At 33.4% G+C, this 22,257-nt stretch overlaps 1 protein-coding gene across 2 annotated transcripts in view; it reads right to left on the bottom strand.

The window, feature by feature from the left end:
* Positions 1 to 2,024: 2,024 nt before the first annotated feature.
* Positions 2,025 to 22,257, bottom strand: part of Impact (impact RWD domain protein) — a 31,497-nt gene continuing 11,264 nt past the window's right edge. The window contains exons 5-11 of one of the 2 annotated variants that reach the window (XM_047526848.1): positions 19,569 to 19,654; positions 15,956 to 16,078; positions 13,429 to 13,481; positions 10,442 to 10,515; positions 7,094 to 7,184; positions 5,683 to 5,817; positions 2,025 to 4,673 (exon numbers count right to left, since the gene is read on the bottom strand). In XM_047526848.1, the coding sequence (XP_047382804.1) occupies positions 4,605 to 4,673; positions 5,683 to 5,817; positions 7,094 to 7,184; positions 10,442 to 10,515; positions 13,429 to 13,481; positions 15,956 to 16,078; positions 19,569 to 19,654 (631 nt within the window). In that variant the 3' untranslated portion in view covers positions 2,025 to 4,604. Of the gene's footprint in view, positions 4,674 to 5,682; positions 5,818 to 7,093; positions 7,185 to 10,441; positions 10,516 to 13,428; positions 13,527 to 15,955; positions 16,079 to 19,568; positions 19,655 to 22,257 lie in introns of both variants that reach the window. The other variant, XM_047526847.1, reaches the window with a different exon arrangement.

Genomic DNA, 22,257 nt, shown 5'->3' with positions numbered 1-22,257 from the left:
TATGTTACTACTGGGGATTGAACTCAGGGCCTCACACATGCTAAGCAAGCACTCTACCACTAAGCTACATCCCCAGGCCTAAAAGGCATCTTATTTAATCTTAGTAACCTAGATAGGGAAGATACAGAACTCATAGTTTTATAAAATATAAAACTGATGGCAAAAAAATGGTTAAGTTCCTGGGATTATACCAGTAAGGTGGTGATAGGGTTTTGAAATGTATAGACTAGGTCTTCAGATATGAAAACCTTATAACCTTATTTCCCTACATCTGATCTGAAGTTGATAACAAGTCCTAACTTTCCATTCCTGGAAGGGGGGAAATGAGTATTTCTAGGTGACTCAGTTCAGGTATAAAATGAATGAGTCATCTGGGAAATACAAATTAAAACCACAAAATGCACAAAATGATGCCACCACACACACTTCAAGAGCCTAATTAACATAGAAAGGTTATACTAGGTAGAGATATGCAGTGACTAGAACTTTCATTTACAACTGGTGGGAGTGTACATTGGTATATCTACTTTGGAAAACTGCTTGCCAGTATGAGTGTTGTACTGGAGTTTATACATACCAGCTCATAGAGCAATTGCTGAATTTTCAGGTATTGGGTGAGCTAGCTGACTTCACTTTGGTTGCCTGAAATTGAACAGAGTGGGACTATCTACACACAGAAACTAGTACACATCACAAATCAGCACCCACCCAGGGCCAGTTGTTAAAATACACCAGCACAGGCCTACATACACATAACCCATGACCTGACAAATCCTCTTCTGGACATATACCCTACAGAAATGTTTACAATATTCACCAAAACTCATGTATAAGAATGTTTGTAGAAGCACTAATTGAAACAGCTTTAATCTATAACCCAAATAACTGCAAAAAGAATAAATAAATTGAGTCTTGTTCATTCAATGGAACATAATGCAATGATAAGAATGAAAGAACTACTGGTACACACAAATACCCTGTTGAATCTCAAAACAGACAAAACTAATCTCTGGTTTCAGAAGTCAGGGAAGCTGTTACTGGCAAAGAGGGAAGCAGATAATAAATGGATGAGACACAACAGGATTGGGAGGTGATCATAGTATCCTTGATTTCTCTCCAAGTATTTGTTACATAAGCATGTTTATTTTGTGAAAATATCTCAATAAAACATTCAATTTCAAAATCAATCACTTCCATAATTGGATATCCATATGCAAACAAAAAGAATGCTGACTTAAACCTCATCCCCTATACAAAAACTAAAAGTGGATAGTAGATTTAAATGGGGAAAAAAACAAACAAACCAGTACTGCTTTAAAAAGAGAACAGAAGAAAATCTTCATGGACTGGGGTTAGGCAGTCTTTAGACATAACTCCAAAAGAACAATAATAAGGAAAAAAAGATTAATTAGATCTCATCAAATTTAACAATCTTTGCAAAAGAAACTGCTAAGAGAATGACAAGTTACAAAATGAGAGAAAATATTTATAGTTCATGTATATAACAAAGGAACTGTATCTAGAATGTATTTCCTGGTCTTGAAAATGTACTATAGTTTTGTGAAATGTTATTGTTAGAGAAAGCTGAGTTATGGATACACAGGACCCTGATACTATTTTCACAATTTCTTATGAATCTACAATTATTTCAAAACAAAGATTAATTTAAAATGGATATGAAGAGTTTTACCAACCACACTGCCTATTTTCTCACATCACTGACTAGAATTCTAAGTATATTCTAATACGATACTTTGATAAAACTTTTCTAGAGAGAATTTGGGCTAAACCAATCAAGAGCTAAAAGAATGTGTAAACATTTGAACAAGGAAATCCATTTCTAGTTTTTCCTAAGGGAAATAATCAGAAACACATACAAAAATTTGCATACAATGATGTAGTTTTCCACAAGTTTATAACAGTGAAAAGTTGGAGAAAACTTAAAAACTGAAAATAAATGGGTGACTACTTTGTATATAATGGCATACCCAGAAGACAGAATACAATGCAGTCATAAGATGTTAAGCCATAGAAGAATATTTATTGACATGGGAAAATGTTAACAATATACTTCTATATGAAATATGTAGGATACAAAACAGTATATACAGTTTAATACCATTTTATGGAAAGAAAAATAGCCATATATACAAAATCATGCATAAGAAAAAATAATAAATGTACATACCAAATGTTTATAATGGTTATCTCTATTATGGAATTAGGATTATACAATTTTCTCATTAAATTTCACCTGCCCTGCAAACAGTATCCACTTTATGCTTTTCTTTCTTGGTTGTGATTAGTTTGATATAATTCTCTTAAAACACGCTGTTTCATGATACATACCCTCAAGAGCATACTTATACAGCTGTTGCTATCTCCGTTTAAAAAGTATATGTTACTTGCTTTTATATACTGGCATAAGGAGAATATTATTAACTAATAGAATAGACTATAAAATATTATAGATCTATCCACAGCATTGATCTAGTTATAGAAAATTATTACTTGGAAAATCAGAAATCCTCTATTTAATAGAAATTTCAAATGAAGAAAAAAAAAAACGTAATTTCATTAGGGTTTTCATTAATGGTAGAGTATTCATTCTACCATTAATGAAGTATGGATCTCTCCTGTTACCAGCTAACTGACTTTAGGTAAAGAGATCTGGGTTTTTTTAATTCAGTAAAATATGGTTAAAAATTTCGCAAAAATAAATTTTTTTAAAGTAAGGGAAAATGAGATCATACATATAAGAGGTGTTTCATTTTCTGTAAAGGCCCAAATAAATGCTACATAAAATATCAAGAAAGAAATTAAAATTAGATTTGTTATTCTGCAGAAAATGCTTACTATTTCTTTGCCTTTCAGGTGTGACATGCCAAAATTGTAAAAAATTTTTGGAATATTTTTTTAGTTGTTGACGGACCTTTATTTTTATTTATTTATATGCGGTGCTGAGAATTGAACCCAGTACCTCACACATGCTAGGCAAGTGCTCTACCACTGAGCCACAACCCCAGTCCATAAAATTATTTTAGTGTTAATAAAAAACTTCTAATTTCTTTAATAAGTTTAACAATTAATACATAGGACATACTTAACTTTTCATGGAAACTGAGACAAGTACTCCAAATACATATAGGTTATCCTATGATTCTTGATAACTCGCAACATTAAATAATGTTGAAATATAAGATTTTATGTCTCAGAATTCATCCTAGTGTATAGCTGTTTACTTGATTACTATTAGAAATACCTAGTAAGAATGTTGGCTTTTTTAAAGGTGAAACATTTGAGAAAAAAAGAAAAAAATCTGCCCAGCCTCCAATGCTTTCCATACTCTAGTGCCATTCCAAAGTTGCCTCCTAATTTCTGTCCTCTCCCTTGGGAGGAGAATGCCAGACAAATCTGTGGTCAATTGATTAACTGTTAACAATTGTTTGCAATCATATCTGAAAGGGAAAAGTTCACAACTTCTTATATAGCAAAGGTAAACTTACTGCCTAGCAGTAACTTGCAGATGAAAGAAACATAAAACATTTTTTTTTAAAAAGGAAGACTTGATAAGAATAGAGAAAAAAAGGATTCTGTTTTCCTTGCTCCTCTTCTCTCTACAAAATCATAGAATTGGGAAAGCTGGCTGAAGCACTGATGGGAAGTATACATCAAATTTATAGCATACTCATGGCCTTACCCCCATGCCAATCTGACACTTCTATCCCATTATATAAATGTCCCATTAGCCATAGCATAGCTTCTAGCATGGTTCTAATTCTTCAACGAGGATCACAAGAAAGGTAATTTGGGATTGTTAAAAGAAACCAGAATATTACATCAACACATTTCAGGGATGAAAGGAGCCTACTGACACTCCATATTCATTGTTTTACATTACGAGAATTAAATGAAAAAAGGCTGAAACTAGAAAATCACTTTGTGAAATTGCACAATCACCAATTTGTGACAGAAATCGAGGCATAACACTTAGGCTAACAAATATGTTAGATGAATTATCACCTTGACACATAACTGCAGATGGATACAGCTGGATTTTCACTTAATCTATTACTCAGTGAAGAACACTATAAAATGAAAAGTGACATACTTATGAACTGAAATCACAAGAAGAAACTCTCCAAGATCAATCTTTTCAATGAGCCCCTATTCCAATAAGCCATAAAGAGCAGTAAAAGGCAATATTCATTTAACAGTGTGAGAATCTCTATGACAAGAAATCAGGTATTTATATTCCTCTGGAGACATTTCTTCCTCACCTAACAAAGGCACTTGTCATGTACTGAAATGGACAGTTAATTCTGGTACTGCCCTGGGCAACTGTTACCTTCCTAAAATTAGATGAAGCGGTGATTAAGTTCAGATTAGTTCTTCCAAATAAGCCTAAAACACACATGAATATAAAATAAGTTCTCTATTTTTGGCATATGATATAACCAAGAAGGAAAAGATAATGCTGGTGTCCACAATGAATTGGCTGACTTGAACAGCCAAGGATATTCTCTCTGTACAGTATATTCCTTGATGACTATGGAATGTATGTATAATTACAGGCAAATTAACCTTTCATATAGTTTCAGGTATTAATGGTCACTCCTCTTCTTGTCTTTTTTTACTTTTTTGTTCTTTCCCAAACCCTTAGATGATTCCTCCTGAAAAAGACACAAATCAGTACAGCATCTCCTCATTCACATGATGATGAACGCTTACATGTAATCATATATATAGTCTATATATAATGGTGAGGGTATAATTACTTTGATATGCATCATTTTTGTGTCTTACAGGGCACTTTCACTTATAGTTTATTATAGTATTTTCAAGACGATCAAGGATATCAAGATAAACACCTAGTAGATTTATGTTTGAATAATTTCAGTATTATTTAATCTATTTCTATTTTCCCAAGTAAAGTAGTAAAGCTTTACTCTAATAAAATAGATATGACCACATTTAAAACGTGATACAAAATAAACTCAAAGTACAAAGAAGAAAGTATCTAAAGGTATGCCGGGGAAAGGTAAACAGTCTGACACTAACAGAATTTTAGAATTTTATAGATGTTTAAAGAACTTCTAGTCCAGTGTGACATTACCTACAATCTCTCTGGGCCTCAATTTTAGTGGGTGGAAACAAGATGATTGTTAAAAGGTTTTCCTAATCTAAACTCCATGAACCTATGAAATCAGTGCTCAAAAAAAATGATTTGTTCAAGGTCACATGACTGTCCTGACTAACGCCTAAGGATCCAGTTTCCTAGTCCAAAGTTTTTACTAATGTACCACTCACACACTGATTTATTCTTAATTTTCTTTTTGTAATTTTACATTAAGAAGCTAGATACCAGGGCTGGGGATGTAGCTCAGTGGCAGAGTGCTCCCCCAGATTAGAAGGCCCTGGGTACAATCCCCAGTACCACACACACTTGTAATCCCAGCAGGTCAGAAGGTTGAAGTAGGAAGACCACCAGTTCAAGGCCAACCCCAGCAACTTAGCAAGGCCCTAAGCAATTTAGTGAGACCCTGTGTCAAAATAAAAAGCAAACAGGGCTGGGAATATAACTCAGTGGTAAAGTGTCCCTGGGTTCAAACCCCAATAACTACAACAACAACAAAGGAACAAACAAACAAACAAACAAACTAGATAACAATAACCACTTACAGGTGAACTTGTATAGTTCTTCTCCACCAGTATGTTCCTGGCACAGTTGTTGATATGTTTAAAGCGATCTGGTCCAAGCAGAATCCCTCCATACCAGCGTGATACCACCACCAGGACATTCCTCACATTCAAAATCTGTTATTTTCAGAAGCATAATTAGACACACAGATAAACATGTACAAATGTTTTTTAAAAGAATGAAATAACCCATATATAAAATTGCACATAAAATTTCCCAGTGACCTGAATGGCAGAGTCATATGAGTATGCACTAAAATGACTAACAATTCGAGGGTAACACATTAGAATAGAAGGGAATTTGGAAAACCAACACCATGTTCCAGTGTCCTCAAATTCCAAACTCTGGGGCAACCTGGCAGAGTGAACAGGGAAGGGGAAACCATGCAGGTAGGGTTTTGTGACTTCAACCACAAAAGTGCATTTTGACCTTTTACCACTAGGTCAAAATGACAAAAAATAAAAGAGCCTGTCTGCACAAGCTATGGGAGCAAACAGGCTGCACAAGTAATCTAGTGCCAACCACTAAAGTCTTCATTATTTGACATTTGTCAAATGCTGCCCTTAAAGTGAAGCCCACCAATGTACAGAGTTCCTATTCAAGGGAAAGGCTTAGTTAGGAAACAAAGCTCCACATACATTAGCAGAAGAAACCACAGTAACTACCTTAGGAAAAAAACAATCCATTCTTAAAATTAATGCACAATCAATGATCACCAGACAGATGAAGAAAATCCAGCAGCATGAAAGAGAAAGGACAAGATAAACAAACTAAAATGGATCAGGAAACATTTAAAGGAGAGGACATCTGGGGGAAAAAGCTCTAATTAATATATGCAGAGAAATTTAGAAGATAATGCATCCATAAAACCAGAACAGGATTCTATAAAAAAAGAAAAACAGTTAACAAGAAAAATTTTTAAGAATTAAATACATGGCTGCTAAGAAATTTTTTTTAAATTCAACAGAAACCCTGAAAGACAGTTAAGAAAATGTCTTAGAATATAAAGACTATAAGATGGACAAGTTAATTTTTAAAAAGAAACATTCTCGATTAATCCAGAAATTCTAATATTCAACTAAAAGGAATTCCACAAAGATAGAACAGAAAAGAGAGGAGAGGAAATTGTCCCAGAGAGAAAGAGTTTCCCCAAAGTTGAAGAAAATCTTCTATTGTCTATCCCTTGAAAAGAAAGCACTTGTTATAAACCTTTTAATTTCTGCCCCGTATCCAGTGGTTAAAATTTTCAATGTTTAAAAATTAACTATTAATTAAATTAAATATATCTTCTTTCATTTAACTGATTTACTTATTCCTAAGTGGAGCTCTGTTTTATTGAGAAATTTTATGGCTTATACAGAATAGGTTTCACAGAGTTTAACTTACACCTACCTCCATGAGATGAAGAAGACGTCCGCCAGCTGCTGTTTCCCCATCATCCTCACAGTCCTGCAAGAAGGTCTGTTTATCCTCACAATATATCCTAGAAACACATATAGCAGTATTTCAGTTATACTTTGAAACCGCAAAGTATTATAGTGAAAGTCTCTCAATACTTGTGATCAATTTGATTACTCTCAAAATTTTTCTTTTAAAGAATTTTTCTTGAAAATAGGTACATTTTCATGAATAATTTACTATCCAGTATGTTTCACCTTTTTAAAATAATGTACATTTAGAAAAACTAGGAATCAAAGGTGTCTCCTTTAAATCAGAGATGCTTTTATGGGAAGTTGACTCTACACACGTCATTTCCCTTATTTTATTTAACATCAAATCTATGCAGTAAAGAGTTATCACTGAAAAATATTTTTGAGAATACACTGTATAGAAACATTAAAATAATAATCCCTATGAAGTGGTATAAAAGAAAATAACATAGCATACTCAGGTCTTCAAAAAGCCTAAGATCCATTGAAACAAAAAAAAAGTCACATAAGAAACATTAATAAATCAATGTAAGTTAGTGTTTCATATTTTCCTCTCATTCCATCTATCAAGCATTTATCTATTTTCCCCAATCTGAGTAAGAATTAAAAGACTTATTTTTCTCTGTAAAATTTGTCCCAGGATGGTTATCAATATTAGAGATAATCATGATATTTTATCATTTAAGTTACTGGAAAAGTTATTCAGATTAATGATGCAGGGTAACACTCTGGTAGAATAAGCTTGGCAAATAAGTGTTAGAGATAAATATATAAATATATAAACATATGAATATTACATAGCATATTAAATATAAAATGTATATTTATGTATTTTTAAGTGTGTGCTTATGTAGTACCATTTAGGTACACCAGCTAGTGGATTTTTTAGGCCCCTACAATCATATGTGAAACTGGGTAAATGTGGCAAAGATATCCACCTAACTACAGTCATAAAAAGTTGGAAACTTTTTAAATAAACATAAAAAAACTATAAAAGCTCAACTACATACCTAATTCAATTACATTAATTATATATTACAGCAATAATATTAATTCATTCATCCTTCCATCCGTGTATCTATTCATCCATTCATTTAATCACTCAATAAATACTACTAACTATGAACAGGCTCTATTTTTATTCAGAGTTGATCTTGTATAAGGAAAAGTAAAGTAGTACTACTAAACAAAAATTTAAAAGATAAATTTAAGATAAGGAGTCAGGGGTTGGTTTAGATTAGACTTGCAATTATAATCTAATACCATTATTTTATGGGACAAATGAAGAAAATCTGACTATTTAAATCAGCACTGTTAGATTTCAGGAAAAAAGGAATCTGGAAATTTTCATTAACCCTTTCCTCACATGCCAGGAAGATAACACAGCATCCAACAGCTGTGTGTACAGTAACCTGAAGAGTGCCCACAACTACAAAGGAAACAGCCCAGTACCAGACAGTGACGTCTTAGAAGGACACTATGCATTCAAAATATACAACTCAAAGACAAAAAAAAGTTCACTGATTCTACTCCCAATGGAGTTCTTCAAGGTTCCACTTTGTGCCTTTCTAGTGATACATAATTCTGACAAGCTCAGTTCTTTCATTCCCAAACATCAATTACAGAAGGGAGGTTGAGGAGCAACTTATGAATCTTATGAACTTATGAATGACCACTTATGAATATGGAAGAACAAAGAAAAATGACAGAAATAATCAGAAAACTGGAGCCTGAAATAGAACAATCAGCACATAATTTAGCCTTCCTTGTTGGGTCAACATTATGTACAAGATTGTTGAAGGTGCAGCCAAATAGCCACACAGGAATAAATAAAGAGAAATAAAATTGCATTATCAAATTCAGTTCTATCATGTAACTATAGGATCTTTTTAAAAAGATAATATTTGGTACAACTGCTGAAATAATCATAATTATTTTACATAAACTATTGAATAGGCACTGAATAAGCATGTGGAATCAATGAATGCTAACTTATTATTTTTATAGCACAAACCACTGAGAGCAAAGTCTAATCCTTTATCTTCATACCAATGGCCCTAAATCATTAAGTATATATTAAAATTCTGTTCAGTGAAACTCTTAAGAAGAAAAATACAAAACTAATAGTCTTCTGTACATTTAGCACCTAAAAAAGATATGAACTTAGTAATATGCTGCTTTTGAATGTGAGTTTCGAGAGACTAGATTTTACAAATAGTTTCGACTAAATTTTAAATTTGTACCAAATCCCTATATAATATATTGTATATTGTTTTATTTTAAGCCTAAACTATGTTCTTAAGTTGTCTTATTTTGCATATTAAAAATATGCCCTTTATGTCTTCATTTACAAATTAGCAGATTTGTATACATTAGTATTCAAAACTAAACACAGCTGGGTGTGGTGGAGCATGTCTGTAATCCCAGTGGCTTGGGAGGCTTAGACAGGAGGATAAGAGTTCAAAGCCAACTTCAGCAAAAAGCAAGGCACTAAGCAACTCAGTGAGACCCTGTCTCTAAATAAAATACAAAATAGGGCTGGGGGTGTGGCTCAGTGCTCCTGAGTTCAATTCCTGGTACCCTTCCCCCCCCCCCCCCCCCCCCCCGGCAAAAAAAAAAACCCTAAATGTAGTAAAAGAAGCACTCTTAATTCACTGCTCATAGGAGCATAAACTTTTGAAAATGAACTTTGGAAAAAAATTGGGAATATGAATGAAGTTCCAAAAATGTTCATGCTTTTTAATAATTCTACTCTTAAGAATTTGTTCTTTTTTTCTTTTAATTATAGCCCTATTTCATTAGTTAAAAAAAAAAAAAAAGTTGAAGCCACCAGAACCTATCCTGCAGAAATAATCTAAAAGGTACACAAAAATATTCACTGTACTATCATTTATAATGGTGGAAAATATGAAAAGCTAAAGAAAAAAAAATGGTTAAATAAATTGTAGAATGGAGCCTCAAATAAATAACAGTAATTAAAATAGTATTTATCAAGTATTTCTAACAACCTGAGAAGATGTTTTTGTTAAATTAAGAAAAAAAATATAAGGGTAAATCACTGAAAAAAATAAAACTTCGCATAGAAAAGACAGAAAATACATGAAACTACAGTCTACACTTAAAGTCAGAAAATGCTAGATTTTCTCTTCCTTCTTTTTAATATTTTTTTTCCTTTTCTGCAGTTTCCAAATATTCCTCATGGCTATTACTATTATAATGGAAAAACACATAACAGTGTATTTTAATTATGCATCATTTCCCAACCATTGTTTACAAATTGCATATTCCAAAAATTGTGATAATCACTTACCTATAGGCATAAATGTTGTGGGTGGCACTAGCTATTTTCTTATTCTCATACAATCTGGCAAGAACCATTTTCACCTTAAAAACAGCAATAATATATACAAAGTAATGTATGCTTTTTATTTGTTCTGTGAACAAATGCTAGAAAAATATCTTAAAACATATTAATATAAAAATTGTATTAAACTAAACAGTCTTTTAAATAACCTTCTAGACTCTGAAAAGGTCACTTCCAAAGTTTCCTCCTCATTTCTAGGGGCAGAAACGAGTACTCTCAATCAGTATGAAAATGACAGACCTGGTATTTTCTAGCACTAATTACCAACAGATGTTTAGGCACGAACTATGACTGGGGCATTTATACATGAAAACTTCTTCCCCATATGGAGAATTTTAAATGTATATGTAAAAATTTCTAAAAATCAACTCTGAACTATGTCAAATGTATGTACTCAATGCAGTAATTATACAATAATGGTATGTTCCAAGTGTGATAAAACTATTACTTTCTCTGAAAGTCAAATAAGGTTCCTAAATAAGGTCACAGGAGCCAGGTCTTGCGAAATAACTGGCAGTTTGTCTGCATCAAAATAGAAGAGCCACGCAGGGTGTCACATGCCTGTAATCCCAGCAGCTCAAGAGGCTGTGGTAGGAGGATCAGGAGTTCAAAGCCAGCCTCAGCAAAAGTGAGGTACTAAGCAACTCAGTAAGACCCTGTCTCTAAATAAAATACAAAACAGGGCTGGGGATGTGGCTCAGTGGTCGAGAGCCCCTGAGTTCAATCCCCAATACCGCCCCCTCTCCCCCCCCAAAAAAGAGAAGAGTCCGGTGGCGCATGTTTATAATCCCAGCAAGTCGGGAAGCTGAGGCAAGAGGATCACAAGTTCAAATCCAGCCTGGGCAAACTGACAAGATTCCTCTCAAAATAAAAAAAAAAAAAGGGCTGGGCTAGGGGTGTGGCCCAGTGGTATAGTGTGCCTGGATTCAATCCCCAGTCTCAAACATTGAGAAAAGAGAGAGAGCACGAGAAAGAAAAGAAGATGGGGCAAAAAGGAGACATTCTGCTCAGAGGAAACAGCATGTGCATTATGTATGTGTAATATAATATGATCAGATTTAGCAAATAAAAATAAAGGACACTCAGTTAAATTCAAATTTCAGATAAACATAAACAAACATAAGTAAAACTATGCCCCATGTAATGTTTACCTTTAGTTTGAATTTAACTAGATATCCTAGGAGGAATATAAAAAGAAAAGTTCAGGAAGTTTCATGTAGCTGTTATTTAAGAGTAAGAACGAGATGATAGATGTGTCAGGAATGATAAGCTAGGATCATATCACAAATGTCTTATCTAAGAAGTTTAGATTTTCCCTTGTAGACAATGGAAATCAGCAAATATTATGTGTGTGAGAGAGAATGGTGGAGAGAAGATAGTAAAATGTGATCATATGTTCAGAAGGGCTATAAATGGCAAGGAGTATGTAAGAAATACTGAGGCAGTGAAAACTGAGCTGGAATCGGACAGATCAATTTGAACCACAAACTGTGTGATCTTGTCTTTATCATTTTGTAACCCTTCAGGTTCTCAGATTCTGTGTGTGTGTGTGTGTGTGTGTGTGTGAGAGAGAGAAAGAGAGAGAGTCACTAGAGAGAGAGAGAGAGTCACGAGAGAGAGAGAGAGAGAGAGAGAGTCATGAGAGAGAGAGAGAGAGAGAGAGAGTCACTAGAGAGAGAGAGAGAGAGAGAGAGAGAGAGAGTCACTAGGTATGAACCCAGGGTTTTGCACATGGTAGGCAAATGCTCTGCCATTGACCTACATTCCCAGTCCTTTTTATTTTTTATTTTGGAAAAGTGTCCCACTAAGTTTCTGAGGCTGGCCTTGAACTTGCCATCCTCCTGCTTCAGTCTCTCTAAGTAGCTTGGATTATAGGCATGCATCACCATCCCAGCTTCAGATTCTTAATCTATAAAATAAAAAAGGAAATGACCTCTAAGATTTGTTTCAACTCTCACATAGTCCAAGTGACCATGATGAAAAACAGAAACAGAACGAACAAATTCAGTAATGAAGGCCTGAGAAGTACCCCAATAAGAAGACTGAAGGGTCAAGAACAAACCAGGATTCCAGAGAAGAAAGACCTGAAGGGTACACCAAAAGCTGTGGTCTTAATCACAAATCTATGTAGAAAAGAACTTCCTCTTCTGGAGATTAAAAGAGAAATGAAAGGCCTAATACAAAGAACTGTATTCCTAAAAGGTCTTTTAAAAGAACTTCAAGAATAGCAAAGAAAACCAAGGAAGACAATGATCCCTAAAACGTGTGGTAAATAATGAGACATTATTATTATTATTATTATTATTTAATTTTATATATCAAATTGGAACTGTCTCATACATCAACTAAGTTTAACCTGTACTACATTATAGCAACAAGAAAGAAGAAAAGGATTTTGCTGAAAATAAAGTGGAAAAAGACCCAGGAATAGTTTCTGATGAAAAAGTCTCCTATTTATATCTTTTGATGGGAATAGATCACCTAAGGGAAATAAGGTATCATAAAACCAGAAAGCAGAAAGGAAAAGGAATTCAGGCAGGGAAGACTGGGCTTGGCCCATCTACCTACTGTGCTCTTTGTTGGGCAACTGTCAAATGGACTTAGTTGCACAGAACTCCCACTAAAGAAGTCAAATAATTCTTTTTAATCAGCTGTTAAGCATCATAATTTTTTATATTAACAAAATGGGTTTTTCTTAAGAGTCATTGGAGGATTAAGCCCTAATCAAAGTGTAGGTACAATTTTGAAAGTAGTAACAAACAGAAACAAAACTAATCTTCCATGATTCACAGTAATTTGGGAATAGTAAAGTACTCCCAAATAATTTTCATCTTATGTAAAAATTAAACATTAGAGCAAAAATAAAGGTATTACTACAAAATCATTTTCTTGACTTACTTTGGCAAAACAACATCAAAGTGAGTTAACGTTACCTGTTTAGGACAAACTACAGGAGCCAAGTGGGCCTGAAAAGTACTTCTTCGGTCTGTAATAGGAATGCCATGATCAATCGGAGGTAATTCTTCTATTTCTATAAATTTAAAGAATTAATTTATTTTTCAAAAAGTCTTATATTCAAATACTGAAAAACTGGTAATGGGTGAGAGGAAGTCAGGCAATAAATGTAAATTATATAGCAAATTTAAATAGTCATTAATAATTGTCTATCAAAATTACATTTAAATTATAATTTTATGCAAAAGGTCTAAGATATAATTAAGATAAAAATACTTGATTTATAAATGCCAATGTCATTCAGTGGAGATAGAAGGGTTGGTCTCAAATCCTGAACTACTGGTACAACATGTAATACCATAGCAAATTTTTTTTTAATTTATTTTTTTATTTTTAGAGACTGCATTTTGATTCATTGTACACAAATGGGGTGCAACTTTTTGTTTCTATGGTTGTGCATAATGTAGATTCATATCATTCGTGTAATCATACATGTACATAGGGTAATGATGTCAGTCTCATTCCACCATCTTTCATTCCCCCACCTCCTCCTCTCTCTCATTTCCCTCTATGTAATCTAAAGTTCCTCCATTCTTCTCTTACCCCCCACTCCCAAACCCCCATTATGTATCATCATCCACTTATCAGGGGAAACATTTGCCCTTTGGTTTTGGGGGGCTTGGCTTATTTCACTTAGCATGACATTCTCCAATTCCATCCATTTATCTGCAAATGCCATAATATTATTATTCTTTATGGCTGAGTACAATTCCATCGTATATGTGTGTGTGTGTGTGTGTGTGTGTGTGTGTGTGTATAGATGTATATATATATCACAGTTTCTTTATCCATTCATCTGATGAAAGACATCTAGGTTGGTTCCACAATCTAGTTATTGTGAATTGAGCTTCTATAAACATTCATGTGGCTGAATTACTATAGTATGCTAATTTTAAGACCTTTGGGTATAAATTGAGGAGTGGGATAAGTGGGTCAAAAGGTGTGCTACTTTTTAAGAGTACAAAGACTGACAGCTGCTAATACTCCCCCACTTACTTATCCATCTTATGGACACAGACCTCTGGGTTGAGAAACCTGTTACTGTAAATTGTATAGCTACAATATATCTTCTTCTAACAAGACTGTTCCTATTTCTTAAAATGGAATGAAATACATCAACACTATAGCCAAATGGTATTCCCTGAAGAGTACCATGATGCCAGTTATTGTGTCTTTTCAACAAGTTTAAGAGTCACTAATTAACCCTTAAATCTGGAGATAAATTTAATCATGCTGGTTGCTACTAACTGCCTCATTTAGGCTGAAAAATTACTGAAGACAAAAAAAATCAGGTTTTGGTAGGATGCTATTGCCTTTTGTTGTTGTTGTTGTCGTTGTTGTGTTGTTTTCCCCAGTGCTGAGATTAAATCCAGGGCCTTGTGCATTCTAGGTAAGTGCTCTACTACTAAGCTACATCCCCTATTCTGCCCTCTTCTTGAATTGCTTCCGGTCACTGTACTGACACAGATAAATCAAACACAGCATACAAGTCAACATGAATTACTGACCCACTGGTGCTATTTATTTTAATTTATTTTTACCCTTTTTCTTTAAATGTTGGCTCCTATTTTCCAGAAAAAGCCTTATTGTCAAATCCATGAATACATAAATGATTAAAATGGAGTTACTGAGGCTGAAACACAAGTAGGAGCTCTGGATCCTCTCCTCGACTTTTATTTCCTCTCCCCGACTTTATCCTCTTTCAGTAGCCCTGGAGCACCACCATTCAAAATACTTAATGTTTCAGAATACTGTTTTTAAAAGCTACTGTAAAATAGCATAGGAAACTGCTCATCTTCTAACCAAATTAATGTTCCCTCTGGTCTATCTGGTTCCCTCTGGTTTTTGTAAGAAACTTAAACTGATGATAATATTGAAAATTTTTAAAATACTAAACCAGAACATGCTTTCTCATGGAAATACAGAACTGATTTCATCACATCAACCTATTTATAAGTTGAATATTACTGTGGAACAAATTTGCTGAAATGAAAATTAAATTCTTAAAGGTATTTCACTAGCTTTAATTTCAGCAGCTCTACTTCCCATGTTATCTTATATTTGTGAGCATAGACTAAAGCCTGAAACACCAGGAGAAAGTTAGATTTCAAAACAGAAATACGAAGAATATGAATTGAAACCATTAACAGCTACTTTTCAGTTTCAATTTCTCCCATCATTAAGTCAAAACTCAACAAAGTCAGGGGGGATAAAAGGAAACTTCTATTTTTTTCCTCACTAGTCTGACAGACCTGGCAAACACCAAAATGATCAACAGTCAGGAAAAAAAGTAAATCTGTCTGCAAATTAATAAATACTTCCTAACACATGAGAATTTACTAAATTCCCATAACATGCCAAAGGAATTTCCATAACACGCCAAAATTTCCATAACACAACACTACCACCCCACACTCCTCATAAGAAACAGTAGTGACATTATACCTGGTTGACTTTCACTGATATCAAAATCCAGCGCTTTCACTGGGTTTTCTGTCTGACATGCTAAAATGAGATCATCTTCACATTCAACATCTTCCTCTTCAGTTTTCTTCTTCACATCTGGGCCTATGTGAATATGAGACACTATTATTAATCTATGAAGCAATTACAAAATTTCTCTTTTAAAAAAAACATGAGATCTTGACTCTAAACACCATTCTTCAACAAAGAGAATCAGAATTCCTCTTCCTCACAACAGAATTCCAATGAATAAAGGAAGGAAATGGAGAATCATCATTAGGTAAACAACATAGTAAAACTACTGCTGACAGAATCTTCTGATGAATACTAAAATGTAAATGAAAGTCTAAGGAACAAGTACATTAGCATAGCCTTGGCACACACTTGTAGTCATAAATGCTCAAAAGGCCAAGGAAGGATGATCAATTGAGTTCATACATTTAAGGGACATCACATTTCAATTTAAAAAAACAAACTTCCCACAAGACACAAAGGAAAAATAGTAAAATTATGATGGTTCTTTTACATGTTAACTTGGGTACCCAGGCCAGGGTATACAGATATTTGGCTAAATACTCTTCTAGATGCTTCTGTGTAAGTTTTTTAATTTTTGTTTTTGTTTTTGCTTTTTTTGGCTGAGATTAATATTTAAATCAGATGACTTTGGGTAGATCAGATTGCTCTCCATAACAAAAGTGGACCTCATTCAAAAAGAATGACCTCCCCAGAAGAGGGAATTTTCCCCAAAGATTACCTTTGGATTGAAACTGCAACATCAATTCTTCCTTGATTCTCCAGCCTGCTGACCTATCCTGCAAATGCTAGACTTGCTAGCCTCCACAACTGTGTAAGCTTAAAATAAATCTCTTTCTCTCTACACACAGACACAAAGATACACAGACACATGTACACACATGAACATACCCATTTCTCAGGAAAACCCCAACATAGTAACTTTACAGTGCAGACATCGGGCAGACACCATCTTCATCAAAGGATGAAGGTAAGCATCACCAATAACACAGCACACTGATATCATGACTCCTTGAAATGATGTACTATACAGGACACCACTGTCATTTTGGGGGTATTTTTGTCAAAAATGGCTAATCTTACTCCATTCATGAGAAAACAACTCAACAAACCCAAACTGAGGAGCATTCTACAAAATACATGAGTAGTACTTTTCAAAAGGGTCAAGGTTGTAAAAGTTAAGGAAAGAATGAGAACAATCATAGAAGAGAATAAAGAGAAGTCATAATTAAATACAATGTAGAATCCTGGACAGGGTCCTATAGCAACAGAAAAGGCATTAGTGGAAAAACTGGTGAGATCTGAGTAAGTGCTTTAGTTTACTTCACAGTACTACACTGTTCTCGATATTACAACATGGTTATGTATGATGTTAATAGGGAGTCAGGGTGAAGAATATAAAAGAGGTCTTTGTACTATTTTTACAATTTTTCTGTAAATTTGAAGTTAGTTCAATTGGGTGGGGAGGAGGCGGTACTAGGGACATAACCCAGGGACTCTGAATCACTGAGCTACATCCCCAGTCCTTTTTATTTTTTTTATTTTGAGAAAAGGTCTCAATAAAAAGACAAGGGTCTCACTAAGTTGCTGAGGCAAATCTTGAACTTGTGATCCTCCTGTCTCGGCCTCCCGAGTTGCTGGGATTACAGGCACGTGCACTGGCAAAGCTAGTTCAATTTTTTTAAAAACTGTAGTTATGTATAATTATTTCAAATTTAAAATTTTTATTCTAGAAAGACAAAAAAGATAAATTTGAAATGGTTAACAGTAAAATAAAAATAAACTATTTCCTAAAGAAGAATATTCTCATCCTGATCACTATCTCTTACCCTTATTAGTTCTTCAGAATTATTAATCCTTCCATTTTAATGTAATATCTGCAAAAATGATTTAAAAGAAAAAAACACCAAATTTCTACAAATTCAAAATTTTGAATTATGCAACACAAATCAGTAACCCTAAAACTTGAAAGAGTGGCATAACTATATTGTGATTATAGGTAGGAAAAGGAAAATGTCATTTTTAAAATAAAATCAAATTTTCAAATTTCCTAAAAGTTGAGTGACTCCAAACTTATGAGTCCTAAATTTTTATTGATATACATTCCATTTCTGTGACTGTTCTAATTCTAGAGGTAGACAGACAGAAGTTATTTTTTTGACAATTTTGAAATCACTTTTCTGATAGATCCCTGAAATGCTGCAAAATCAGAACGATTATCATAAAAAGTTAAGAAAAATATTTCAAAACTAATTATTGTATGGATTGACTATTTTTGTCACTTACCTCTGATTTTAATAGAAACAATAAAAATATTTGCATCTATAAAAAATGAAAAAATTCTCTGAAAAAACACACTACTATCAACTTTAAATGTATTCTGATTTTGTTGAGGGAATCCTAAAGAATTGGTTCTCTGTAAATAACCCTCCAAAAAATTAGTAAGAATAAACTACTAGGTTCTTTTAAAAATCATTTTGGCCCTCAAATTAAAAATAATTCTACCAGTAGTATCAACAAAATGCTATTTACCAATAATATTAGGTTAAATAGAGTTATTGTTCTCTCTAAAAAGCCCTTTGTGGTAAATGAAACAAAGACTACTAAAGTGAATAGGAGACATTAGAAATTTCCATGTTGTCATATACTTAATGAAAGATTGATAATAGAGAAAAATATCAATTTCCAAATGTTCTACAATTAGTGGTGATGGCAGCACAATTCAGAATATACTAAAAACCACTGAATTGTATACTTTAAATGGTAAATACTTATGGCATATGAATTATATTTCAAAAAATTAAATTCAAAATTAAATTCTATATCCTAATATTGGTCATTGTGCATCTCAAGTTTTTTCTCTATAAACACTAGACTCACTCGAAGCTAATATCTAATTTATATAGTCCATAATTCACAAAGAATGTTACAAAGTTCATATTACCTTAATAGCAATTAAAGAGAACACATTATGGACTCACATTAAACTATTTTGTTTAAGAGTATAATATGTAAATTGCTAGGTTCGAGGCACAAGCCTATAATCCCAGCAGCTCAGGAGGCTGAGGTAGGAGGATCACAAATTCAAAGCCAGCCTTAGCAATTTAGCAAGGGTCTAAGCAACTTAGAGAGACCCTATCTTTTTTTTTTTTTTTTTTTTTTTGTGGTAGTGGGGATTGAACTCAGGGTCTTGTGCTTGTAAGGCAAGAACTCTACCAGCTGAGCTATCTCCCCAGCCCAAGAACCTTTCTTTAAATAAAATATAAAAAAGAGCTAGGGATGTGGCTCAGTGGTTGAGCACCCCTGGGTTAAGCCCACAGTACCAAAAGAAAAAGGAAGTATAATATGAAAACAAAGCAGCTAAGCCTTATTTAAAAAAAAAATAAATAAATAAAAAGAAAAAAATTACCATAAATATACAAGTAAATGAACTTTCTAAGAAAATTTTTATTTTTACATACAAACCACAAATTTTCATATGAAACTTCAATTAGAATATCTATGTGAAAAATTAATTACTATAATAAGTTAACAGAGCATTAATAGTATTTTTCAATCCTACCTGGTTCTGTCATCTGAGATTTTTGTATTAGCACATCTCTTATTTTCTCCACCCATAGGTAAAGAATACTTTCACCAATATTCTGTCTAAACAAAATTCAAGAGAAAAAATTGTTATTTCAAAAATTCCCTTCTCAAATTAAACAAAACAGACACATTTAAAACTGACAACGTTATTTTAAAAATCTAATCATGTCTTATTCAAAAGTATTTATAAAAAGATTGTGTGAGTATTTAACATATAAGATTGTTTATATCAACATTAAAAATCCCAACTAACTCCAAAATTAACATAGTCTTACTTAAAATAAATAGAAGAGTTGAACCAAAGAAGGGAAAGAAAATTTCTGCATTTGAACTGGATGCACTAGATAGGTATAAATGTGATTATGTTTCTATCAGGGAATACAGTTTCAGTATTGATGTCTAATCACTGCTCACTTTTCTGAACTTCTGAATAACTTCCAACCACTTAATTGGTACAACTTAGTATACTTATTTCAAAAAGAAAACTGCAAAGCACACTGGGAACTCCTTCATACAGTTGATTCAGAAGAACTAAGACAATTCATTCAACAATTTTATAGTCATACCTTGTTTTTGACAAAATATCCTATTGCCTAATCGATTCATTTTGGTTAGAAATAATGTTTGGCTGACCCTGATTAAAATTGTATCAGAGGATCATTGAGAAAAAGAATGTGTTCTGGGTCTTAAAGTCATGCCCATAATTAGGTTACACCATGGCAACAACAATAAAATAAAGGTCAAGTATCTGTTCTTTAAGTAATGACTCAAATTTTAGGTTAGTTTTGGTGTGTTAAAAAAATCACTCCACTATATCATAGCAATACCTTACCTTCCTTTAAGTTTCCCCTTGAAACTGTTCTATCACCACTCATCAGCACCCACCATTTCAAAACAAGCATGAAGAAGAAAATGAAAGAAACAAAACTAGTTTCAAATAATTCTCAAACCCTCCTTATATCAACAATAACTTCCAGCACTAAAATAATCCTCCTTATGTCTTTTTATAACCTTTCTTTTTAGAGCAAAAGTTACTTGGAAAGGATTTTTAAAACTGAGAACACTGCTGAATTTCTTTTAAACAATTTCTATTTCTATCCATTCTTCTTGAAAGAGTTCATGAAGACATGCAAGATAAAATGTATTATGGATATACTAAATCCCCCATACTTAACATATATAAACACATTTAATCCTTGTGATTGTCTAATGTATTACTTCCCCATAATACAAATGAGAAAATAAATTCTATAGAAATATGTTGACTTGTCCAAGATGATCTTCCACGCAGTTTAAGAAGCCCAGAGCTGAAATAAGAACACAGGACTGAGGTCCAAAGCTCAGGTCAACTGCATTTTTACTCTCCTACCCACAGCTATGACCTTAGGTAAATAAGTTACTTGACTTCTCTGAGTCTCAGTCTCCTCATCCATGAAATGAGAAGTTTAAAGCATTATGTCTCTAAAAGTCTATAATTCTTGCTTATAAGAAATTTAAAAAATTTAAAGAGCTTTTTTTTTTTGTTTTTTGTTTTTTTTGGCGGTACTGGGGATCGAACTCAGGGCCTTGTGCTTGCAAGGCAAGCACTCTACCAGCTGAGCTATCTCCCCAGCCCTAAAGAGCTTTTAAAGTTAAAAAAAAAAAAAGAAAATTTTCCAAATCTTTTTCTTCTCAAAGTGAACCTCTCTCAATTCATTCAACAAATCTTTCAAGAGCCTCTCCTACGAATCACACACTACCTATAGCCTTGGGGATATGGTAGAAAGTAAGGTGATGGGGACTCTTTACTCACTATTTGTAATCACTACCCTAATAAATTCTTGGTTTTGCACATAACTCTATTTCCTAATCTCATTCTACTGAATTCTTCACATCAACGTCACCCTAACCAGTGATACTAACACCTGTGTTTACTGAACATTTTCTACATAAAAGACATGTAAAAATGCTGTATATGATTATTACTTCAGTTAATCCTTACAACTACCCATTGAGACAGGAAAATCATTCCTTTGCAAATACAAATTCATATTAAAACTTAAAAAAAAACCTTTGAAGAATTTTTACAATTAATAAGTAATTTTCCCCAATAACAAAAAAAATGAAACTTTCACTCCAGATTGCCTCTCCCCTGGCCCATGGCTTCCTGCAGAGGAATATACAACTGCACTGCTGTTTAGCATCATTTATTGAGTACTTTCTTCACTAGCAATTAACAAGACTGCTATTGAAAAGCCGGCATAAGAAAGTCACAGGATGTGAAAGACTTCCTGCATAAAGTGAAATCATTCTTTCCCTTAGACCTCAAAGGTCATAAAAAGTGATGATGGGTGGGTTGTGTTTTGGAGTTTTTTGTTCATTACTGTTGTTACTGTTATATTTGTGTTTTCTCTAATGACAATAGTTTATTCCTATCTTTAAAATATCCACCAAAATTTGGTAAGAGTGGCCTTCAAACTTCTGCTATTTTGCAATGAAATCAGAAGCCAATTAAAGTGACAAAAACTGAGTCCTGTCTACTGAAACTCTCATCCCCTTCCCCAAATGACACTAAAGGAAGTCTGTTAAATCCTAAGAACTGTACAACATTGGAGAACTACTCATTATAACTGAGATGTTAGATTTTTACCTACAAAGTCAAATTGTAGAAAAAAGTTAAACAT

This window comes from Sciurus carolinensis, chromosome 15, assembly GCF_902686445.1.
Source record: "Sciurus carolinensis chromosome 15, mSciCar1.2, whole genome shotgun sequence".
Lineage (NCBI taxonomy): Eukaryota > Metazoa > Chordata > Mammalia > Rodentia > Sciuridae > Sciurus > Sciurus carolinensis.
Note: the sequence above shows the minus strand (reverse complement) of the source record. Positions and strands in the feature narration are given on the sequence as shown.